The sequence below is a fragment of the Erpetoichthys calabaricus genome, chromosome 4, assembly GCF_900747795.2.
Source record: "Erpetoichthys calabaricus chromosome 4, fErpCal1.3, whole genome shotgun sequence".
Classification (NCBI taxonomy): Eukaryota; Metazoa; Chordata; class Cladistia; order Polypteriformes; family Polypteridae; genus Erpetoichthys; species Erpetoichthys calabaricus.
In genome coordinates this window covers 215,714,465-215,734,111 of record NC_041397.2, presented here as the reverse complement: position 1 = coordinate 215,734,111, position 19,647 = coordinate 215,714,465, and the positions used below count along the sequence as shown (strand labels likewise).

Here is a 19,647-nt window from a genome sequence, read left to right as displayed (position 1 = left end):
ACAAGAAGAGAGAAAATAATAACAAACCAAATAGTAATAAAAGTACTTTACAAAATATACAAATTGCACTTGTTATATATACAAATTGCACTGGTTGACTTAGGGTCTATATTGCACTTTGGGAGAATGATATGGAACAGTTTTATTCTGAGTTCAGGGCCATGATTGCTTTTGGATAAAAGCTGTTTTTAAGGCGGTTTGTCCTGGTTTTCATTGCTCTGTATCTCTTGCCCGATGGCAAAAGCTGGAAGAGGCAATGACCGGGATGTGATGAATCCTGTGAAATGTCTATTACTTTTTTGCAGCATCGGGAGGTGTAGATTTGTTCCAGAGTTGGGAGGGTACAACCAATTGTTCTCTCCGCTGTCCTGACGACCCATGGTCTTGTGGATAAATGGCGCTTATTCTTGATGCTAAAAAGTATGGGAGTCAGCTTTAAAATAAGCCAAGCTAAACATAGATAAGAAAAGTTTGTTTTTTATTTTAAAAATCAATTGTGGTGAAAAAAGCATTACATATATTATATATAAAATGAATATTCTGGTGAGTGTAGGCATATAAATAATGTAATTCAATATTATAAAATGAGTTTACTTCATGAAATGCTATTGCCCAGGAAGAAGTCCTATTCCAAAACTGTGATGCAAGACATATACATGTCGTTTGACAGGGTCGAGGACTAAATAGGCGAAATTCTGGTGGTGGTCGTTGTTAGCAGGGTAACATATTCGGGGTCCACTCTGAACATAAGGCACAAAACAAAGAGGTTAGAAATATAACAAATATGATTAATCCGGAAAGTTTCAGAGCACCATGTATTATAAAATGGAAACACAGTAAGCACTCTCACAGTTAAAGAGAAACATTACCTTTTATCTACATGAGAGAACAATTTTTTTTTTTTACAGTGGCTAATCATTTAATAGGATTGGTTAATATTTATTATGTAAAGCGAAGCAACCTTTACAGATCAGTGTACACTTGAATACAGGAGAAACAAAAAATTAATCTTTCTTATATCATGATTGAAAGCATTTAATATGCAACCTTACAATAGTTACATCATATAAAACACAAAGCATCAAAGCAGAATATGGCATATTTTCTCACAAAGTCTAATTTATCTGGACTACATAGGGAGCACCAAGTCTCATGTGGAATTAGAAGTAAATGAGGCACTGGTTAAGACATCAGTGAAGTACATTTAAATAAAAGGATGGCCCTGTAATAGCCTGTTTTCTACTTTGTGCCAAATACTTCTGGGATAAGATCTGTGCCGCTCATAACCCTGAAGTAAATTAAGTTAGTTGTAGGATATTATGTTATCCTTGTGACTTTCAAGAAAATCCCAAGAAGACAAAAGAACAAACAAAAATGATGGCATCATTAGAAGACAAAACACATTGAGAAAGAAAATAAAACAAGAGCGGTATGGAAGCTCTGGGCCTGCCTCCTTTGTTGTTAGGATAACTCTTATGCAGTGAAGTAGCTTGTTGACTTGTCTGCTATAGTACTACACACAAACAGTTCATTTTTTAACCCCCGACCCCATCTTACTGTCAGTTGGAATTTCACAACATCAGACCTCTTAATTTCAAACTCAATAGGCTTCTGGATGTGCGACAGCTTTAAATAACTCCCAGAGGTTCTGCCCAGAGTCTACAATTACTTCAGGTGCCGGTTACTGCCCTACTTATGCTACAAAGGACCACAGGCTAGAGCTCGTTGTAGTGATCCTCAGGTTCTCAAAGGCAGGTTTTCAAGTGCCCATTTCATTTGGAGTGGCAGCAGAGTTCCATACATTGTTTTATTATTATTTATTAGGCTGACTTGCTTACTTTTCTTTTTGTTTTCCAATTAGACACAGGCAGGATCTGAACCCACAAGTCCAAATGCCAAAGTCTTAACCACTACACAACTCTGCCAGCCTTACATTTGTAAGAATAACAGGACACCTGCAAGTCCTTCCAGGACTCACCCAGGAATGGACAACCTGAACCCAGTTTCTGGAGCAGGCGGCTACCCAGGAGGTCCTACAAACCTTTACCATCCCTCTCTTGCCTATTTCTCATTTGTCTTAGAATTTAAGTTAGTCACATTGCTGATCACCTGTCCTCAACAATTCAGACAATGCACTCTCTTTTCTGGAGTATTTCAATGGTCTTAACCCTGCCAGGTTCCATCTTAGTGGCACCCTTGATCCTGGCAATGTGATAATCGTTTATAGTGTTCATAGGAAGTATCATTTTATTTATTTTCTAACCTGCTTAATCCAGACCACGGTCATGGGGTGGTTGTTGGTGCTGGAGCCTATCGTAGCTAGCATAAGGCACAAGGCCATGGCAGGGCAAACACACACACACACACACACGCACACACACAACTCTCCAAACACACACTAGGACCATATTAGCATCACCTATTCACCTAATCTGCATATCTTTGGACAGTGACCCAAACAGACACAGGGAGAATGGTGGCCAGTGCCACCATTAAGAAGAAATCAGCATTTACTTAGGATGCAGATTACAGGGGCTATGGCGGGAGGGTAGACACAACCACTAGGGTTAGCTACCGAACAGTCAGTTGGTGCACTAATAAGCTTGGTCTCAGGCAAAAAATAACCTAGCACTGGCACTGCCACTGTGCCACCATGCCCATCCAGTAGTGACATCGATAAATGTAAATACTGTAGCATAATAATATCAAAGATGTCACAGTTCTCACTTCAGTCAGCCTTCAACACTTTTCACATTACTATTTAGATTATTTTGTCATGCTGCTTTATATTAATTATGTATAAGCAAAGTTTTAATTTAGTATTTATTTTGCAAACTACTTCTTTGAATAAATTTTGATATTGCTGAAAGAATCATAATTAAATAAAAATTGAAATCTTGATGCTAACTATTACAGGCAAAGTATAAAACAAAGCAGTCAGAGTACACTGAAACCAATATGGATACCACCAATTACAAAAGTACAAGTTGATAGTAGCTTCTAAAGTATCAGAGTTGGCTGTCAGTTTATAATGGATGGCATAAGTATGAATCAAAGATCACACAGAATGAAAATGTTTTAAATGAAAACAAAAATTAAATCTGAAAAATTAGAAACTGAATGATTTCTTGTAAATGACTTTTTCGGTTTCTGTTAATAACATTTCTTGTTTGTTAAAAAGAACAATATGTGAAAATTAATTAATCATTTCCTGTAGACTTTAGGTTTATTGAATGCAATGTCCATATTAAATTACTAACAGCTTCAAAAGGCCTTAAAGGATACATTTGGTATTATTTAAGCAAGTTATTTTTTCACAATTTGGGCATGCTGTCATTTGCCCCAACACTTGAGTCATTAAACAAACTTTTTTTTAAATAAAGTATCTGGCTGAGGGGGTAGCAATTGCTAGCAGTACACCACAACACCAAACCTGAAATGAAAGTCATTGCGTGCTGAACGAACCTGTATAGTGATTCATGTCTTGAGACTGTCGACATGTTCCTTTTTTGAGACTCAACTGCTGTTGAATGAAGTCTAAATGTCCTCACCAGTGTGTTGCACATTTCCATTTGACCCCGAGTGGTTTGGTTATTTATAGCTAGCACCTTAAAAGTCAGTTATAGTGCTTTTGCATTTTTTTCTATACTTTATTATTAATCAGGGATTTGCTTGTTAATTTTCTAAGCTTGTAGGCTTGACTGCCCCTCATTATACCAGCAATATGTCTAACTGTGAAAGTGTTAATAAGCCTCGTCAGTTGTATATTTGCCAGAATAAACTGGTAAGAAGTTGCTACAATAGATATAGGACATGACAATAAAGAGAGAGATGAAACTGAATAGACAGCAACTGGTAGGGCACTTAGGGGGAATAAATTCATATGCTGTAAAACGAATGATTTTCTAAGACCACATTAAAAAACCTGTATGGATTATAATCATTGCCAAATTTCAATTTATATCTTACATATGCATAAACTGCAATCCGTATGTGTGTGGAATAATAACTGCAAAAGTCTAGACCCAAAGACTGATCAATTTTTTCCTGCACTGTAGCAATTTATTTTTCTGAGTTTAGCCCAACAGTCAGCTAGTATCCCTTCAGGTGGCACAGCGGTAGCACTACTACTACCTCACAGTAAAGAGATCATGGGTCCGTGTCCTGGGTCTTCCCTGTGTGAAAGCACTTTGAGTAGTGAGAAAAGCGCTATATACATGTAATGAATTATTATTAGAAGAGATAGGGGCAAAAACTACTGTTAAACAATGTTCAGCTTTGTTTTGTTGTAATAAAAACACTTTCAAAGTGCAGACAATTTGTTTTGTGAATTTGGGGAATTTGCCAAATCTAAGTGGATGTAGTTGAAAAGTTTTAGGATCTCTGTTATGCTTGAACTTTTGTACCACTGGCTGCAGTTGTAAGCAATTCAGGGAGACATGGTTATTAAATAAAATTACTAATTACACTCTTATTAAACAAAGCACATATCATGAGAACATAGCAGCACCCCATGACTGTGAAGTTTTAAATTTCAGGAATACCACTCTTATTCTCTTAACTATAGAAGATAATACTCATTACTGTAACTTTTGTCTAGTGTAAATTATTCCTAACAGTATGCAGTATACTGCTGGGCGAAAATAATTAGATTATTTCTAGAATGTCTACATACTGAGGTGTAAATGCAGGTCAGGACTGGGACTGTAAGCAGTTTTATACCTTTTTAGATAAGAGTTGTGCCATAGCACACCCTGACAGAGTTTACACTTGCATTGGCCATTTTGTATTGTTACATTCCCCAGGATGCAAGAGAGCAGTCAACCAAGCAGATTAACTTCCTAGAAAGTATAAGTATTCAGATAAACTAATATCAATATCAAATACAATAAAATATAAAAGATGTTTAAAAATGATCATAGCAATACTTACATATGCAGACACCTTAAATACACAGGAGATAATGTTAAGTTTTTTTGTTTCTGAATCTTTATAAACACTGTTAAGAAAATAAATGAACATTTTTGTTAGGCCAGCATTATTAGTAAGTACTTTTAAATAAAGTTTAACAAATCAGCATAAAAAAAACTAAAACACTAATCATATTTTATTCTCCTTCCATTATTGTGTTTCAATCCACAAAGAATAGACTTCTAGGTTTAACAGAACATAGTTGTATTATAAATCCAATGCATTATACAAACTCACTCTGTGGCATTATAGAAAAATTAGCAAAATTAATCAGCAATATTTGTGATTACTTTCACCCATTATTTCAATACATAATGCATTGCCTTCAAAATACTGCTACATTACTCTGAGAGTATAGTTTGCTAAAAAGCTTTGGAAAACTATATGATGTTTTACTGACTGTCACATAATCACAACATGGAGTGGCACAGTGAGCTATAACATCTGTAAGTAGACATACCAATGGGAGACAAGGCTATCTAAGACTGTTTTGGCAGTGCTCATTTAGTCAGTCTCTATCATTTTGCTTTTAACTGCTGTTATGCACTTTCTAACAGTGTCATTTCGGTGAAAAGGTGAGTCTAGAGAGGAAGGTAATGTCAGTTAAACTTATTGATAAAGTGGATTTATTTGAGACATTAGCAAGAGTTTCGTTTCAGTTGTGGTCAATATTCAATTGCTCATAATAACAACAATTTATTTCTTGTACAGACCTGAACAAATATCACACAGGAAATGCCTAAAACAGATTTAACAGGCCCTGTTTTTTGACAGAGCCTTGACTTCCTAAGAAGACAAGAACCCCAGCCCTCCTCCCAAAAACAAACAAATCCTAAAACACAAAGAATAAAAAGACAAATGTCTCACTGATCGATAAGCCAATATCTGTGAATCATACTGCAACAGAATACAGTAGAATCAACAGAATTAGATAATGAATGGATGGTTGTTATTCCTGAATGATGGAAGGAGTGTTTAGTGATTTAAAATAGACACAACTTAAGTCAGCATTGCTGTGTGTCTGCCACAGTAAAATATTATGTCTAGGTCAGTTCCTGCCTTGCACCCAAATCTGCTGCAAAAGTCTAAAGCTTTCCACAAGTTGGTACAAATAAAAAAGCAGGTTCAGAAAATGGATAGTGATGCCCGAGTGCTTGGGTACCATTTTCAGTGCTCCAAAAAAAAAAAAAAGAATACTTTCCTCCCTCTATGTCCACAGTCCAGAGACCTCTAGACTGGAAAAGCAATGGCATCACATCCACTCACATCTTCTCCAGAGCCCACCCCTTCCTGCCTTCCATTATAAAAAGAGCCAAGCCACCAGAAATCCCTGTTCATTACGGACCAGAAAATCATCCAGTGCTCTACAACATCTCTTGTTTCTTTTTCTACAACCACAGCACTGGCAGATTTTTTGCACCCTGGTGTGCTGTTTGAGTCTTTTTTCACCTGCCATCATTAACAGTGGGGCAGTCCTGAGAGAGTTTCAACATGGGGAACAGGTTATGTCTTGTGGTGTTAATTCCAACTACCCATTCAAAATTGCTGACTCACTGGCAGAGGCTATATGAGTTCAAAGAATGACAGGAATTGATTGATTACTTAGTGTATCAGTCTAATCAACCTCCTAAAGACAAGGTTTATCAGATCAATCTTTTTTTTTTTTTTTTAATATTTTTATTTTATTAATTTTCATTGTAATCATTCCATACAAACAGATCAATTTATAACCCAACAAATTTGAAGACAAATCAAACCCCACCCCTGAGAAGGAGAGCTTAGCTAAAGGAAAATTGCTTTAAGCTTTTTAATAAGGCAACATTAGACAAAAGAAGGGGAGAAGTAAATATCTATATAAATAAGAGATGGAGAAGGGAGTTAAATGCAATAATAGTTAATTCTCTTATTCTAAAATAATATTGATTAAATCCTGCCAAGTTTTGAAAAAATTTTGTACAGATCCTCTAACTGAAAATTTGATTTTTTCCAATTTCAAATAATATAAAACATCAGTTTCCCACTGACTTAAGAGGAGAATTAGGATTCTTCCAATTTAACAAAATAAGTCTGCGTACCAAGAGTGTAGTGAATGCAATCACCGTTTGTTTGTCCTTCTCCAATTCAAGTCCATCTGGAAGGACACCAAACACAGCTGTTAGTGGGTTAGGAGGGATTGTGATACTAAGGCTGTCTGAGAGGCACTTAAAAATTTTTGTCCAAAATGATGTTAGTTTGGTGTCCAGGTTTTTATGGCTTGTATGTTTGCTGCCCAGTAATAAAACTGAAAATTAGGTAAAGCCATGCCACCTTCTGCCTGAGGTCTTTGTAGGGTCGCTCTTCGGATACGTGGGTGTTTTGAGTTCCAAATGAATGAGGTTATTATTGAATCTAACTGTTTAAAAAACGATTTATTGATATATATTGAAATGTTTTGAAATAAAAAGAGAAGTTTAGGAAGGATATTCATCTTAACGATGTTAATTCTTCCGGCTAGAGTGAGATGAAGGGTTGACCATCTATGCAAGTCTTGCTTAATTTTTTCCATACAGACGCCAAAATTTTGTTGATAAAGAGCTTTATGTTTACTTGTGATATTTACCCCTAGGTATTTAAACTGATCTGCTATGGTAAAAGGTAGGGTGTCTAATTTATTATTATATGCTTGTGAGTTCACTGGAAAGAGTATACTTTTATTCAGATTAATTCTAAGACCAGAATACTGCAAAGATAATTACACAGTTTTTAAATGATCACAACTTATCAGACCCCTGGAGGTTTCTTAACCCAAACTCAAGAACATATTCGTTCTACTCACCAGTGCATTATAGCTACTCAAGAATTGATTATTTTTTTATAGATAATAATTTCCTGCCTACAATTAAATCATGCAAATATGACACAATTGTTATCTCTGACCATGCCCCTCTAGTCTTGGAGCTAAAATCAATAAGCCCCTCGTACTCACCTCACAGATGGCGTCTTAACCCTCTTTTATTGGCAGACGAGAACTGCACAGAATTTATATCCAAACAAATCAGCTTCTTCCTAGAGACAAACACGTCTACAGAGGTTTCTGCAGGAACACTCTGGGAAACTCTAAAGGCCTTCCTAAGAGGCCAGATTATTTCATATCTTTCTCATAGAAATAAATTAGAAACCAAGAAAGTGTCAGAGCTAAGAAATGAAATTACTAGAATAGATGAAGAACAAGCCAGGCGTCCAAGTGAAGCTCTTCACAGGAAAAGGCAGGCCCTGCATACAGAACTTAACATCTTAACAACTAAAGAAACTGAACAACTTATTTATAAGTCTAGACAGCATTACTATGAACACGGAGAAAAAGCTAATAAGCTTTTAGCTCAACAAATTCATAAACAAGAAGTTCACAATGCAATACCAGTAATCACCAACAAGAATGGAGAAGAAATCATCGACCATAATAAAATAATGCACACATTTAGAGATTACTATAAGTCTTTATATTCCACTGAGCCCAAAGAAGACAACACGCAATCTAATGCATTTCTGGATAATTCACAAATACCACAAATAGATGCTTTAAGTGCTGAGGAACTAGATAAACCTCTAACGCTAACAGAATTACTAGACGCTATAAAGTCACTACAAAGCGGGAAATCATCAGGCCCTGATGGTTACCCCGTAGAGTTTTATAAGAAATTCTCCACTCAGCTAGCTCCACTCTTATTGGTAACATTTACAGAAGCATTAATCATTTCGACAAGCATTAATCACCGTCTTTCCTAAACAAAATAAGGACTTGTTACAATGTGCATCATATAGACCAATTTCACTCCTGAATAATGATGTTAAGATACTCTCAAAAATCCTAGCTAGAAGGATGGAGAAAGTGCTGCCCTCGGTAATATCACAAGATCAAACTGGATTTATTAAAGGCCGACATCTATCTTCAAATCTCCGACGCTTGTTTAATGTTATATATTCACCAGCAAAATCAAACACCCCAGAGATATTACTATCATTAGACGCAGAAAAGGCATTTGACATGATCGAATGGAATTACCTTTTCACTGCATTGGAGAAATTTGGGTTTGGCCCGAATATTTGTGCTTGGATTAAACTACTGTATACCAGTCCAGAAGCTTCAGTTTGTATTAATAAAATTTGCTCAGACTACTTTAAACTAGAACGTGGTACCAGACAAGGATGTCCCTTGTCGCCACTGTTGTTTGCAATCGCTATTGAACCACTGGCGGTTCACTGCCGAAATTCTCATCAGATAAAGGGGATTGTCAGAGAAGGACTGGAACAGAAAATTTCTTTATATGCAGATGATATGGTCTTATATATATCGGACCCAGAAAACACTGTCCCTGCTGTTTTAACAGCACTAACAGAATTTCAAAAGACCAATCTTTTAAAACTGTGGAGGGAAAGGAAGGTCACTCCTCTGACTCTAAGATAGATAGAACTCTCTTTGTAAATTAGTTTGATCTGAATTTCATAAAGAATTAAAGACCTCTCAAAGAAACGAGTTAGAATTATCTATTGCCTTCATTGGTGGTGTCAATACCAAAACCAGACTGACTTCCCTCACTGCGCTTGACTGATTCAAGAATGCCCTTATAGGCTCCCCAAGGCAAAAAAGGCCGGGGTGGAGCTGAAAGTCAAATACATGCTAAACCTAGGTGTTACTGAAGAGGGTTTCAGCCCATGGTCTAATCCAAAGAATTTAGATCCAGGATTTTGGATCTTTGAGGTAGCATCACAACCCTGCACAACACTCTATACACAGAATGATGCAATTTATACGTATAAAGCTTGGGAGTCAAAAACTTATGCTCATGAAATAGACATGTAAATAAGAGCAGATTCTGTAATAGCATTTTCGATAGATAGATAGATAGATAGATAGATAGATAGATAGATAGATAGATAGATAGATAGATAGATAGATAGATAGATAGATAGATAGATAGATAGATAGATAGATAGATAGATAGATAGATATTTTGCACTATTGTATTGTATTTCTAAGCTGGCAATGATAGATTGGCCATTTAGCTCAGTGATGAGGATTACTTGTGTTCCGTTTTGTGTGTTGTATTTCCCCCATTTTTTGACACGTACAGCACTCCCAGCCTACCTGGAAGGGGGTCTCTTTCAGAATTGCCTTTCCCGAGATTTCTTCCATTTTTTTCCCTACAAGGTATTTTTTTGGGAAGTTTCTCTTGTCTTCTTTGAGAGTCAAGGCTGGGGGCTAGCAAAAAACATGGCCTACTAAAGTCCATTGAGGCATTCCTTGTGTGATTTTGGGTTATACAAGAAATATATAGTTGTTGTGTGGCCCTGTACCCAGACAGACACCAGTACACTTCAGATAAGAGTATGTACAGTACACATGGCAATATGGCCCCTATCAGCCTTCAATAATTTTCTTAGCTATCTGACCAAAAACATTCCTTCTACCTCCCAGGCTTTCTCATTTTCTCCTCACCAGATGAACCTTTGCGTCTGCTACTCTCCTAACTCCATGCTCATTTGACTGAGGAAGAGAAGACCATTATAAGGCTAGTCCCAGGAGTACTTCAGGTATTACTAAAGGCTAAAGGATGAATTTCTGAGTCACATTGTTTTCACTCACTGACTCATTCCTGCAAATACGAAAGTTCAAGGAACCTCTGAACGAACTATAATCCTTGAAGTGGAATAATACTGCTGCCCACTAGCACCCTGAGGAATTATTACTCCTATAGACTGGGAAGAGCATCTACTGCCTTATAGTTCATCATACATCTGCTCATTAGATAATATAACCAGTAACGGTGCACTGCAAATACACTTTACTTGAGCATTCATAGTTTTCATCCTCTTTCTCTGTATGTTTAGCATTCATTTGCTCAGAGGTTGATGCGCTTGCTGCTTCCTGAGCAGCTCTTCTTTTCTCCACCCTAGTGACCCACTTCTTCTCTTCCTTCGTTGGCATCTTTTCATGTTAAAACTGATTAAGTCAGTGTTTGTGTTGCAATTACCTAGTATTTTTTCTTTTATTTTTCACTTAAGCTGGCACTTAAGTCTTCAATCTGCCTCAAGAATGATTTAAGATATGAAGAGGTAGGGGAAGTGATGGCGAAGGTTGTAGGGATGAAAATGGCACCTGTACGTAGGCGCCGCACGGCCGCCCTGTTAACTGCTGCCAAGAGTTGATTCTACAATAAAAATAAAATAAAAAAAAGAGGAATAACCTTGAAGGTCAATCATCACCCCAAAAGCAGATCGTAGACGTCACGTAGTATATGTGTACCAAATTTCAGATCAATAGGTCAAATGGTTTGCGAGCTACAGGTGATTTTAAATCCTGGACAGACAAATGAACAGCCACGATAGCATTTTTATATATAAAAGATATAATATAAGGCAGCAGTAATCAAACCACTGCAGAACAATTAAAGAAAACTGCATTCTAAAACATCAGTTTCATTTGTGTTTGAATTTAAGTCTTATGCATGAATTATTTAAATAACTAAAAGGTGCATATCGTGCTATACTTACCTAACAATGTCCTTGTAAACAGATTGTGTTATTTCTAGGTAGGGTTCAATAGTGTCTTCATACTGACAAAGCAAACCTCCAAGGCAGAAATGCTTAAAAATTTGAAAAATAAATTCTTGCCGGTCTGATTGACTGATTACTTCAGAATTTTCTGAGTCTTCCACAAGTAGCATCTTTAAGATTGAGAAATGAATGAAAACATTATATAAAACAAAACCTTTCTTAGTAGAAGTAGTAGTATTGCCACATATACAAAGCAAAGTGAAACTCTTAATTACATGTCTGACTAACATGCAACATTTTGCCTCTCTTCAACACCAGTATAAATAAGAATGTATAAATATTGGCAGAGTATTATTAGAAGGACACTGTTCAACTCAATTCTGTTTTGTATGTACTGAGCAAGACCAGGATGAACATTCTTCTCCATAAAATGAGTCAATTTAACACTGAAGAATGTAAAGTGTTAAGTATGCATATTTAGGTGGAATTATGCTTGCATAATATTACATTTGGTAATATTATTGCTGCAAGTTTTATTTCTGTTTTCTGGCTTTCTTTAGTTCAAATTAATTACTGAGGTCTCCTGTAATGCTGTATTACTAAACATAGTTTGTTACTCTTGATTTAATTCCTATTGCCACTAATTTCAACTTCAAGTAATACACTGTCAGTATGGAGAAGGTAACATAATTCACACTGCAATCAACAAATGTAGAATACACTCACACACACACACACACACACACCCACCTACACACACAGAGTACAGTATATACTGTATATACACACACCGTAATTTAAAATATTAGAAAAATTAATTTAAATGCTACTTTTTTTGAAAGAAACTTGGAAAAAAATTGAATTTTATTATTGACAGTCATAAATATACAGATATAATCTATATACTCTTACTGATATTATCTGTTGTGTTTCATATTTAGTTTATTCTGATCTTTCCATGAATTTTTTTTCTCCCTTATTGTGTTTTTGGTTTTGACACTTCTTCAAGATTTGTGTATTTTTATCGTTTCATCGCCATTTTCTTTACTGGTACTCACTTCCATTTGTTAATGGGTTTCCTTAGTAACAACCCAGAGGTTGCCTCACATGATGCCACCAAGGCAATGGGATAAAGGGTTGTCTTTTATGTCATGTCTATCCAAGACTGCGGATAACAGCCTTTGATTCTTGCAGTGTATTCTGCTAAGTTTTCTTTGTTTGTAAAAAACTGGTTTTCCTTTCGACTTTTGATACTTCTCGAATGATGTTTGCGCTCACATTTTGATACTCCAGTTATAATCTTTGCTTGCCTCCTGACTGAGTCTCTTCTGATACTTTCCCACATCTTCTGCTATATTTTTCATCTTCCAACCCACTATATCCTAACACAGGGTCACAGTGATCTGCTGGAGCCAATCCCAGGCAACACAGGACGCAACGCAGGAACAAACTATATTTTTCCATCTTAGCACAATTTAATATGTAGTGCAATTCATTGAAAAAGAAATTTCTTTACAACTCTGCTCAAAACTATATTTGAAATACTGCATGAATATACATACTTTCATATTGTTTATGTAGCTGGTTCTTAGAGAACATTGAAAATACTGATACATGATCAATACTGTGGAAAACCAGTACATTTTACATTGTTTGATTGTGATTTTTGATATTTGTGCCCAAAGGAGGATTGGCACCCCACCACAATTTATTCTTGATGTTGCTAGATAGGCTCTGACCTCCCATGACTCTGTATTGGAATAAGTTGGTTCAATAACTTAAAGACTAATGTATACACTGTATATGTACAGAGTATGTCACCACAGGAAAGTACAAGAACATTTAGAAAGTATGAAGATACAAGTGACAAAGATCCTGCTTTGATAATGCTCTGAATTGCCAGAAATAGGTGAAGTAGTGAAAGAAAAGGAAATTAAAGATGAGGCCAGAAAAGACAAAGAGGAGAAGGCAACTGAGATGCAAAAAAAAAAAAATGTACACAAGAAGGTGAAGATTTAAAAGCAACAGAAAGCATGAAGCAAAACTTATGGAAAGTTCGTCAGTGCTGTTTTTTTTTAATTCTACAAAAGAAAAACACATTTTGAGCTTTCAATTTAACTCCAGGAGAGTGTTTCGATAACATCACTGCGGCATGGGCAGTATGTTTGAAGGTGATTGCCAATAACTAAATCAGTTCATACATAAGCTTAATGGCAATTCTTTGTAAAAATTATAATTTGAAAAATGTATGCCCTCATCTAAATGATTGTACAGATATTATGTTCTGTGTATAGCTAGTATACAAACATACTGGTGCATAATCCATTTAAAACATAACCTATACACTTAATTATTTACAGTGTTATATAATGCACTGTTCCCTATAATATTACCCACCTTTCGTAATTCATCAGATTCTCCATATTCTTCATCAAAACACTTCACAATATGGCCTGTTTTTCTTACAATTTCAGCAGTATATAAGGAATCAAATAATGACAACGAAATGGCTGTGCATGGAACAGTTTCAGCTTCAACCTTGGTCACTTTAGAAGCTGTAAATAATTTAAATAAAATACAATTGTTTTTAAACAGTATTTATTTTATAGTCACTTCTACTGTTACTATTTCTTTGTCAATATTATACTGTAGATCTAAATAGTCTTTAAATTGCCTGGTTTACAACTACTGTACAAAAATATACAATTAAACTGCAATCAATCCAAACAGTAAAATAAAATGTATATCTGTACAAATGTTATAAATCATGCTCATCTATATTCCACAAGCTTAGCAAATTCAATAGTTTAGTCATTTTACAAAGAAAACATATTTCCCTGCAGCAAGTGACTAGAAGATGTCGGCAACTTTGCTGCTCCTAAGCTTTTGTTCAACTAGAGACACTTACAAAGCCGTCCAAATACATTTTACTGAACAGCCACTATTTTAAAATGGCTAATGTGTAGGTGCCTGTAGAGTGTGGGTGACCATACTGATAAAAGAGTGAGTAAGCATATCCAGAACTAACTGGGACATCTTCTTGATTCTCATTCTCATTCTTTTCAACATATACACTTTGGTTTCTTTGAAAAGATATAAAAGCAAGAACCACACATTTCAAAACAGAAATTTACACATTTTCGAGCATGCCAGTATTAACAGAAAGAGAACCAAACTGGTGGAATGTAAATATATTCAGTATATTATTTTAAAACACTTCTACTTATAAGACAGGCATGTTATACATTATTGTAGGTATATACTAAGGGGCTTTGCCCCCTGCTCGCTTCACTCGCCCACCCCCTGCCTGTGCTATGCGCCAACCACTGTGCATCTCTGACGCACATGTTGTGAAGAGGGGGGCTGAATGTACTCCAAGGAGACGCGATTGCTCCTCCAACACTCCTTCTTAAACAGCGATACATTTGGAAACACATACAGTTTTTTTTTTTTTTTTTTCACCTCCTCTTTGCTCGATCAGCTGCTGGCTTGCTGCTTCTGCCGTGCCGCGTGATCTGCATTTTGCGCAGCGCACTTCTGTCATATCTCCTATGCCCATATATTCAATCTCTTTTCACTTTTATCTTTTCATCAATATCGCATTGAATTTTGATTCAGTGTTTGGAATTACATTGTGACAACATATCACTGCCCGTGAGTGAATATCGTTTCTTTCTCTCTCTACAAGAAATGTGTCTGACATAACCACGCAAGACTTTTTCAAATCTCCTTGCATAAGCTCTTGTCTTATGAGGCCACCGGCCCCGGGTGTGGTTACATCGCTTGGGACGAAGACTCGTCTCGCGGGATGTGGAAATGTCTCTGAGACAATCACATCTTGTCTCCTTCCAAGATTTTTTTTTTATAATAGAGATTTAGTTTTTGCTGTCAATTTTAAAATTGTAAATCAAGATAATATAATGGTTTGTTTAAATTATAAAAATTGTACACACACAATTTCCTTACATTTAGTTAGCAGAGTGAGAGGCTCGCTAGATTGAAAAGTGCAAACAGCATCCAGTCATCAGAAAAATTAAGCAAAAGGCATTGAAATCACTATTATTATTACTACTACAACATACTAACTCTATGCAGTGAAACATTTGTACTTTTTAAATAAAAATACTAGCTGTGGAATTATATTCTATTCAAATCAAGACATATTGTGGAATAGCTGACATTTGATTAATGTTTCTACAAAAAACTATGAACTGGGAGTGAATAATATTAAAACTACAACATTTTACTGAAACTCCAAATAAAAAAAATGAATCAGTTAAATTAGATTACTTCTTGTTAACGATGTATCTCAACATATACAGTACTGTATATCAAAAAGAAACTATGTATTTTAGAATCTGAGTTACTGAATATTGATTAACTGGTGAGCACAGTGTTTCCTGCTAATTTACTTTATAATGAAATGCACTAAGGCAGTATGGTTGTGCAGTGGTAGCACTGCTGCCTCGCAGTAAGGAGACCTGGGTTTGTCTCCCGGGTCCTCCCTGCGTGGAGTTTGCATGTTCTCCCCATGTCTACTTGGGTTTCCTCCGGGCGCTCCAGTTTCCTCCCACTGTCCAAAGACATGCAGGTTAGGTGCATTGGCGATCCTAAATTGTCCCTAGTGTGTGCTTGGTGTGTGGGTGTGTGTGTCCTGCAGTGGGCTGGTGCCCTGCCCGGGGTTTGTTCCTACCTTGTGCCCTGTGTTGACTGGAATTAGCTCCAGCAGACCCCCCGTGACCCTGTGTTAGGATATAGCGGGTTGGACAATGACTGACAGACTGAAATTTACTTCATAAACAAATCAGGAGATACAAAGGAAAACATATAACATAAGAAAGCGCATAACATTACAAAACACATTTAATCTAATTCTGGTTTGCAGACGGTTTCAGTGCACTAAAGAAGCGATCTGCACAAAGCAGAAACTCCTGCACACACAGGGTCGCCAGTCAATCTAAACTTGTCTTGTGAGCACATCCAGGATAGCTTCTTCCTAGAGTGCAATGCTGAAGGCATACACTTGAACACAACCAATTAAGAAAAGGACATTTCTTGTTTTGGTAAAGTATGGGATAATGTATGGATGTGTGATTCAACAGGAAACCCAAACACAGTTCTAATCATATTACAGATAAAATGATCTAAACTACTATTTGTGAAGAAATATCAAAACTTTGAATAAATGTATACTTTTACCTAATGCTTCCCAATGTCCAGAGGAGTCCAATGTTTTCAATACAGATGTTACATGTGGATCATTAAAGAAGTCCTAGTATATTAAAATATTTACAGTTATAAAGATTTATTTTTCAAAACTGTCATAATTAAATGTATTTCTTTCACTTTTAACCAGACATGGGTTCATCAAGAAGATTTTGAAGGCAAGTCTTACAATAAAATGCATTAAAGTGATTTTGTGTAGAATCACATGCGATACAAATACTGTACATCTTTAAAACTTTAACAGATTATACTTTGCTTATATACTACTGCAAAAATATTTGTCAAGTGGGATTTTTGTAAAGAGACAAATTTAGCAATATCTGAAGCTTTCAGTGAAGTGTGACACACTTAGAACCTGCATGTATGTATGTATGTATGTATGTTAAAAAATATATACAGAATTTGTGTTCAGAACTAGTTAAGAAAAGCAGTTTAATGATGGTATCTTCTGAACAAAAAAAATTAAAATATATATATTTTTTTATTTGAGAATAGGGAGAGAGAGAAAATAAAACTTCAAAACACCAGACAACCTTATAATAGAAAAACAATATTTACATTAACATAAAAAGCATATATAGGCAAACCTTGATAGCAGAGTAAATGTAATTCTGAGTGCAACGCCCTGAGGAATTACTTTCTAAGTACTCAAATCTAGACATTCCATACCAGCCCTTACTTGCTGCTTGTCATCAAAATCAGTCTCGAATGGGCACTTACTTGGTTTACTTTGTGAAACATTTTAGCAGCCAAAGGCTTTACTATTCTTTATCATCTCCTTACATTGCCAAGAACAAAGAACTTATAGAATATAACAAGACAGCCATTATACTAAATTCTGCTGCCTGAGTAACTAAATATATGAAGTTTGTACTTTCTACTTACAAAAGAAACCCTTATTGAAGCATGACATGTGTAAATAAATGCATATACTGTACAGTATACGCTTCTTTTTATCAGAGCTCTTGCTTTATATACCTGCTGCTGTATAGGCTTCTTTTTATTAGAACTCTTGTTTTATATACCTGCTGTGTCCAGGTAACAATAATTAAAATGATATATCTCAGATGTATGTCTGGTGTTATTGATGTAAAAGATACCAGCAAAATGGGAAAAAACGTCTGCTATGCGTGTTCTGAATGTTGCTGTTGCAATAACTAATTTATTCAAAAAATTTTAATATATGGCATAAAACTTATTAACAACTGAACACATCAACTGTGTAATGTAAAACAAAATCATATTTATTAATAGTACAAATTGTTTAACTTACCCATACAAAATGGTCTTTTTCATATACCTTGAAATCTTGATCAAAACTGAACGCATATGCAGTGATTCTTCCAAGCATTGACCTGCAAATATTTTAAATTAATAGTGTAGTATGTTTCAGGGAATTTCAACTCAAGTATGATGACAACTTTTCCCATAAAGGAATTTATAAATCACAGGGTAAATGCGAAAGCTGCTCACGAAATGCTCATTAATTAATATTAGCCAGTCTGTTAAGACAATAAAGTTGATTAGTCAGTCTGTTTTTATTATAAAAATAAATATATAGTAATATGTATTAAAGTCGTTAGTCAGAAAGAGTTCATCGTCAAATGTTTCAAACTTAGTGAATTAATGATGTACACGCACTGATCGAAACAGCAATGCACCTTAGAGAAGATTTTGAGACGTTTGTCCGAATCTTTGAAAAACACTGCAACAAAAGTAAGGGGGAGAGATAAAGATGGAGACCGAGTGGAAACTCGTTAATTTACTTAAAGGAAGGCATTGGCCTTCTTTATAAAATATAGGTACGTTTGTTTAAAATTAAAAGCCACTTCGTGATTTAAGGACCAATAATACAAATCTTTGCTTTAACTAGTTTTCACCAGGGAGCAAAGTTAATCTTGCAATTAAACCATTGCGCACGTTTTGGTAGAAAACTTTTTAATCGTGCTATTTAATATTAGATATTAGAAAAAAACAAAAAGCTGTCACACAACCGTTAAAACTCAGCTGTACAGTATTTTTCACAAGATAATAAAACAGTTCATCTGGAAAAAAGAAACAAACAACATACTCACCATTTCATTAGGAGCTCAGAGAAATGTCTGTTCTGAAGGAAGGAAAATGATTTATTTGACAACTCTTTAAATGTAAACTTTGTTACTCGTGAAGACATTACAGCAGACATGTTTCTCTAGCGTCTTTGTTACTTTGGTAACGGAACGTGCGCGCACTTACATTAATAACTAGACGTGCGCGTTCGTTACGGGGCACGACTTGAACCGCGCATGCGCGGAATACCCGTACTAGTAAGACATTTGGTTTCTGCAATTTCACGCGATGAAGAACTATACAAGTAGATTATAATGACTTCCGAAAATCTCGGTGAATTTGTTAGAAGTAAAATTAGACTATCCCGTATTACAAATTTTAATTTGTTAAGATTAAGAACCAGGGTTTGTTAAATATGATACTGTTGGCAGATTCCTTCGAATGCCGATTATAAAAGTATTTTAAATAGGTGCAGTATTTACATCATTAATATTTGACTCTCACTTTCCTGAGCAATATAAATAGTTACTAATAATAAATAATCTGAAATAGTTCACATTTTATAAACTGATAAAATTGATATAATGACCGTTTATAACATTCTAACACTGACAACAGAAGCTAAGAGTTGCAGTTTAGAACTCTGTATTTTATACCAGCTTTGTAAATAAAACTTGGTGTAAATTCACTTTATGTGTATAACTATATATTTTTACAAATTATATTGGAGTACAAATTGGTAAATGGAACTGAGTAGGACCAGAACTTGTTTTACACCGTTTTTTAAGCAAATCTTTCTTATTACTGCTCCACGTTTAATTCACTCTTTTCTAAAGAGTCTGGATTTACCGTTATTCAGCCTCAGGA

At 35.5% G+C, this 19,647-nt stretch overlaps 1 protein-coding gene across 1 annotated transcript; it reads right to left on the bottom strand.

Moving 5' to 3' along the window:
- Window positions 1–502: 502 nt before the first annotated feature.
- On the bottom strand, window positions 503–18,958 carry cfap300 (cilia and flagella associated protein 300). The gene is made up of 7 exons (XM_028801314.2): window positions 18,807–18,958; window positions 18,005–18,086; window positions 16,705–16,777; window positions 13,903–14,060; window positions 11,503–11,675; window positions 4,933–4,999; window positions 503–740 (listed from the first exon to the last, which is right to left on the bottom strand). The coding sequence occupies exons 1-7, from the start codon at window positions 18,914–18,916 to the stop codon at window positions 606–608; spliced, it is 798 nt and encodes a 265-aa protein (XP_028657147.1). The 5' UTR covers window positions 18,917–18,958; the 3' UTR covers window positions 503–605.
- Window positions 18,959–19,647: the final 689 nt, after the last annotated feature.

Bases quoted from the DNA above. Each gene is read 5' to 3' on its own strand.
- cfap300 (XM_028801314.2), bottom strand. From the start codon at position 18,916: ATGTCTGCTGTAATGTCTTCACGAGTAACAAAGTTTACATTTAAAGAG. The intron at 16,778-18,004 runs GTAAGTTAAACA...TTAATATACTAG, and splicing joins AAAAAGACCATTTTGTATGG to GACTTCTTTAATGATCCACA. The intron at 5,000-11,502 runs GTAAGTATAGCA...TTTTCTTAACAG, and splicing joins GTTTACAAGGACATTGTTAG to TGTTTATAAAGATTCAGAAA.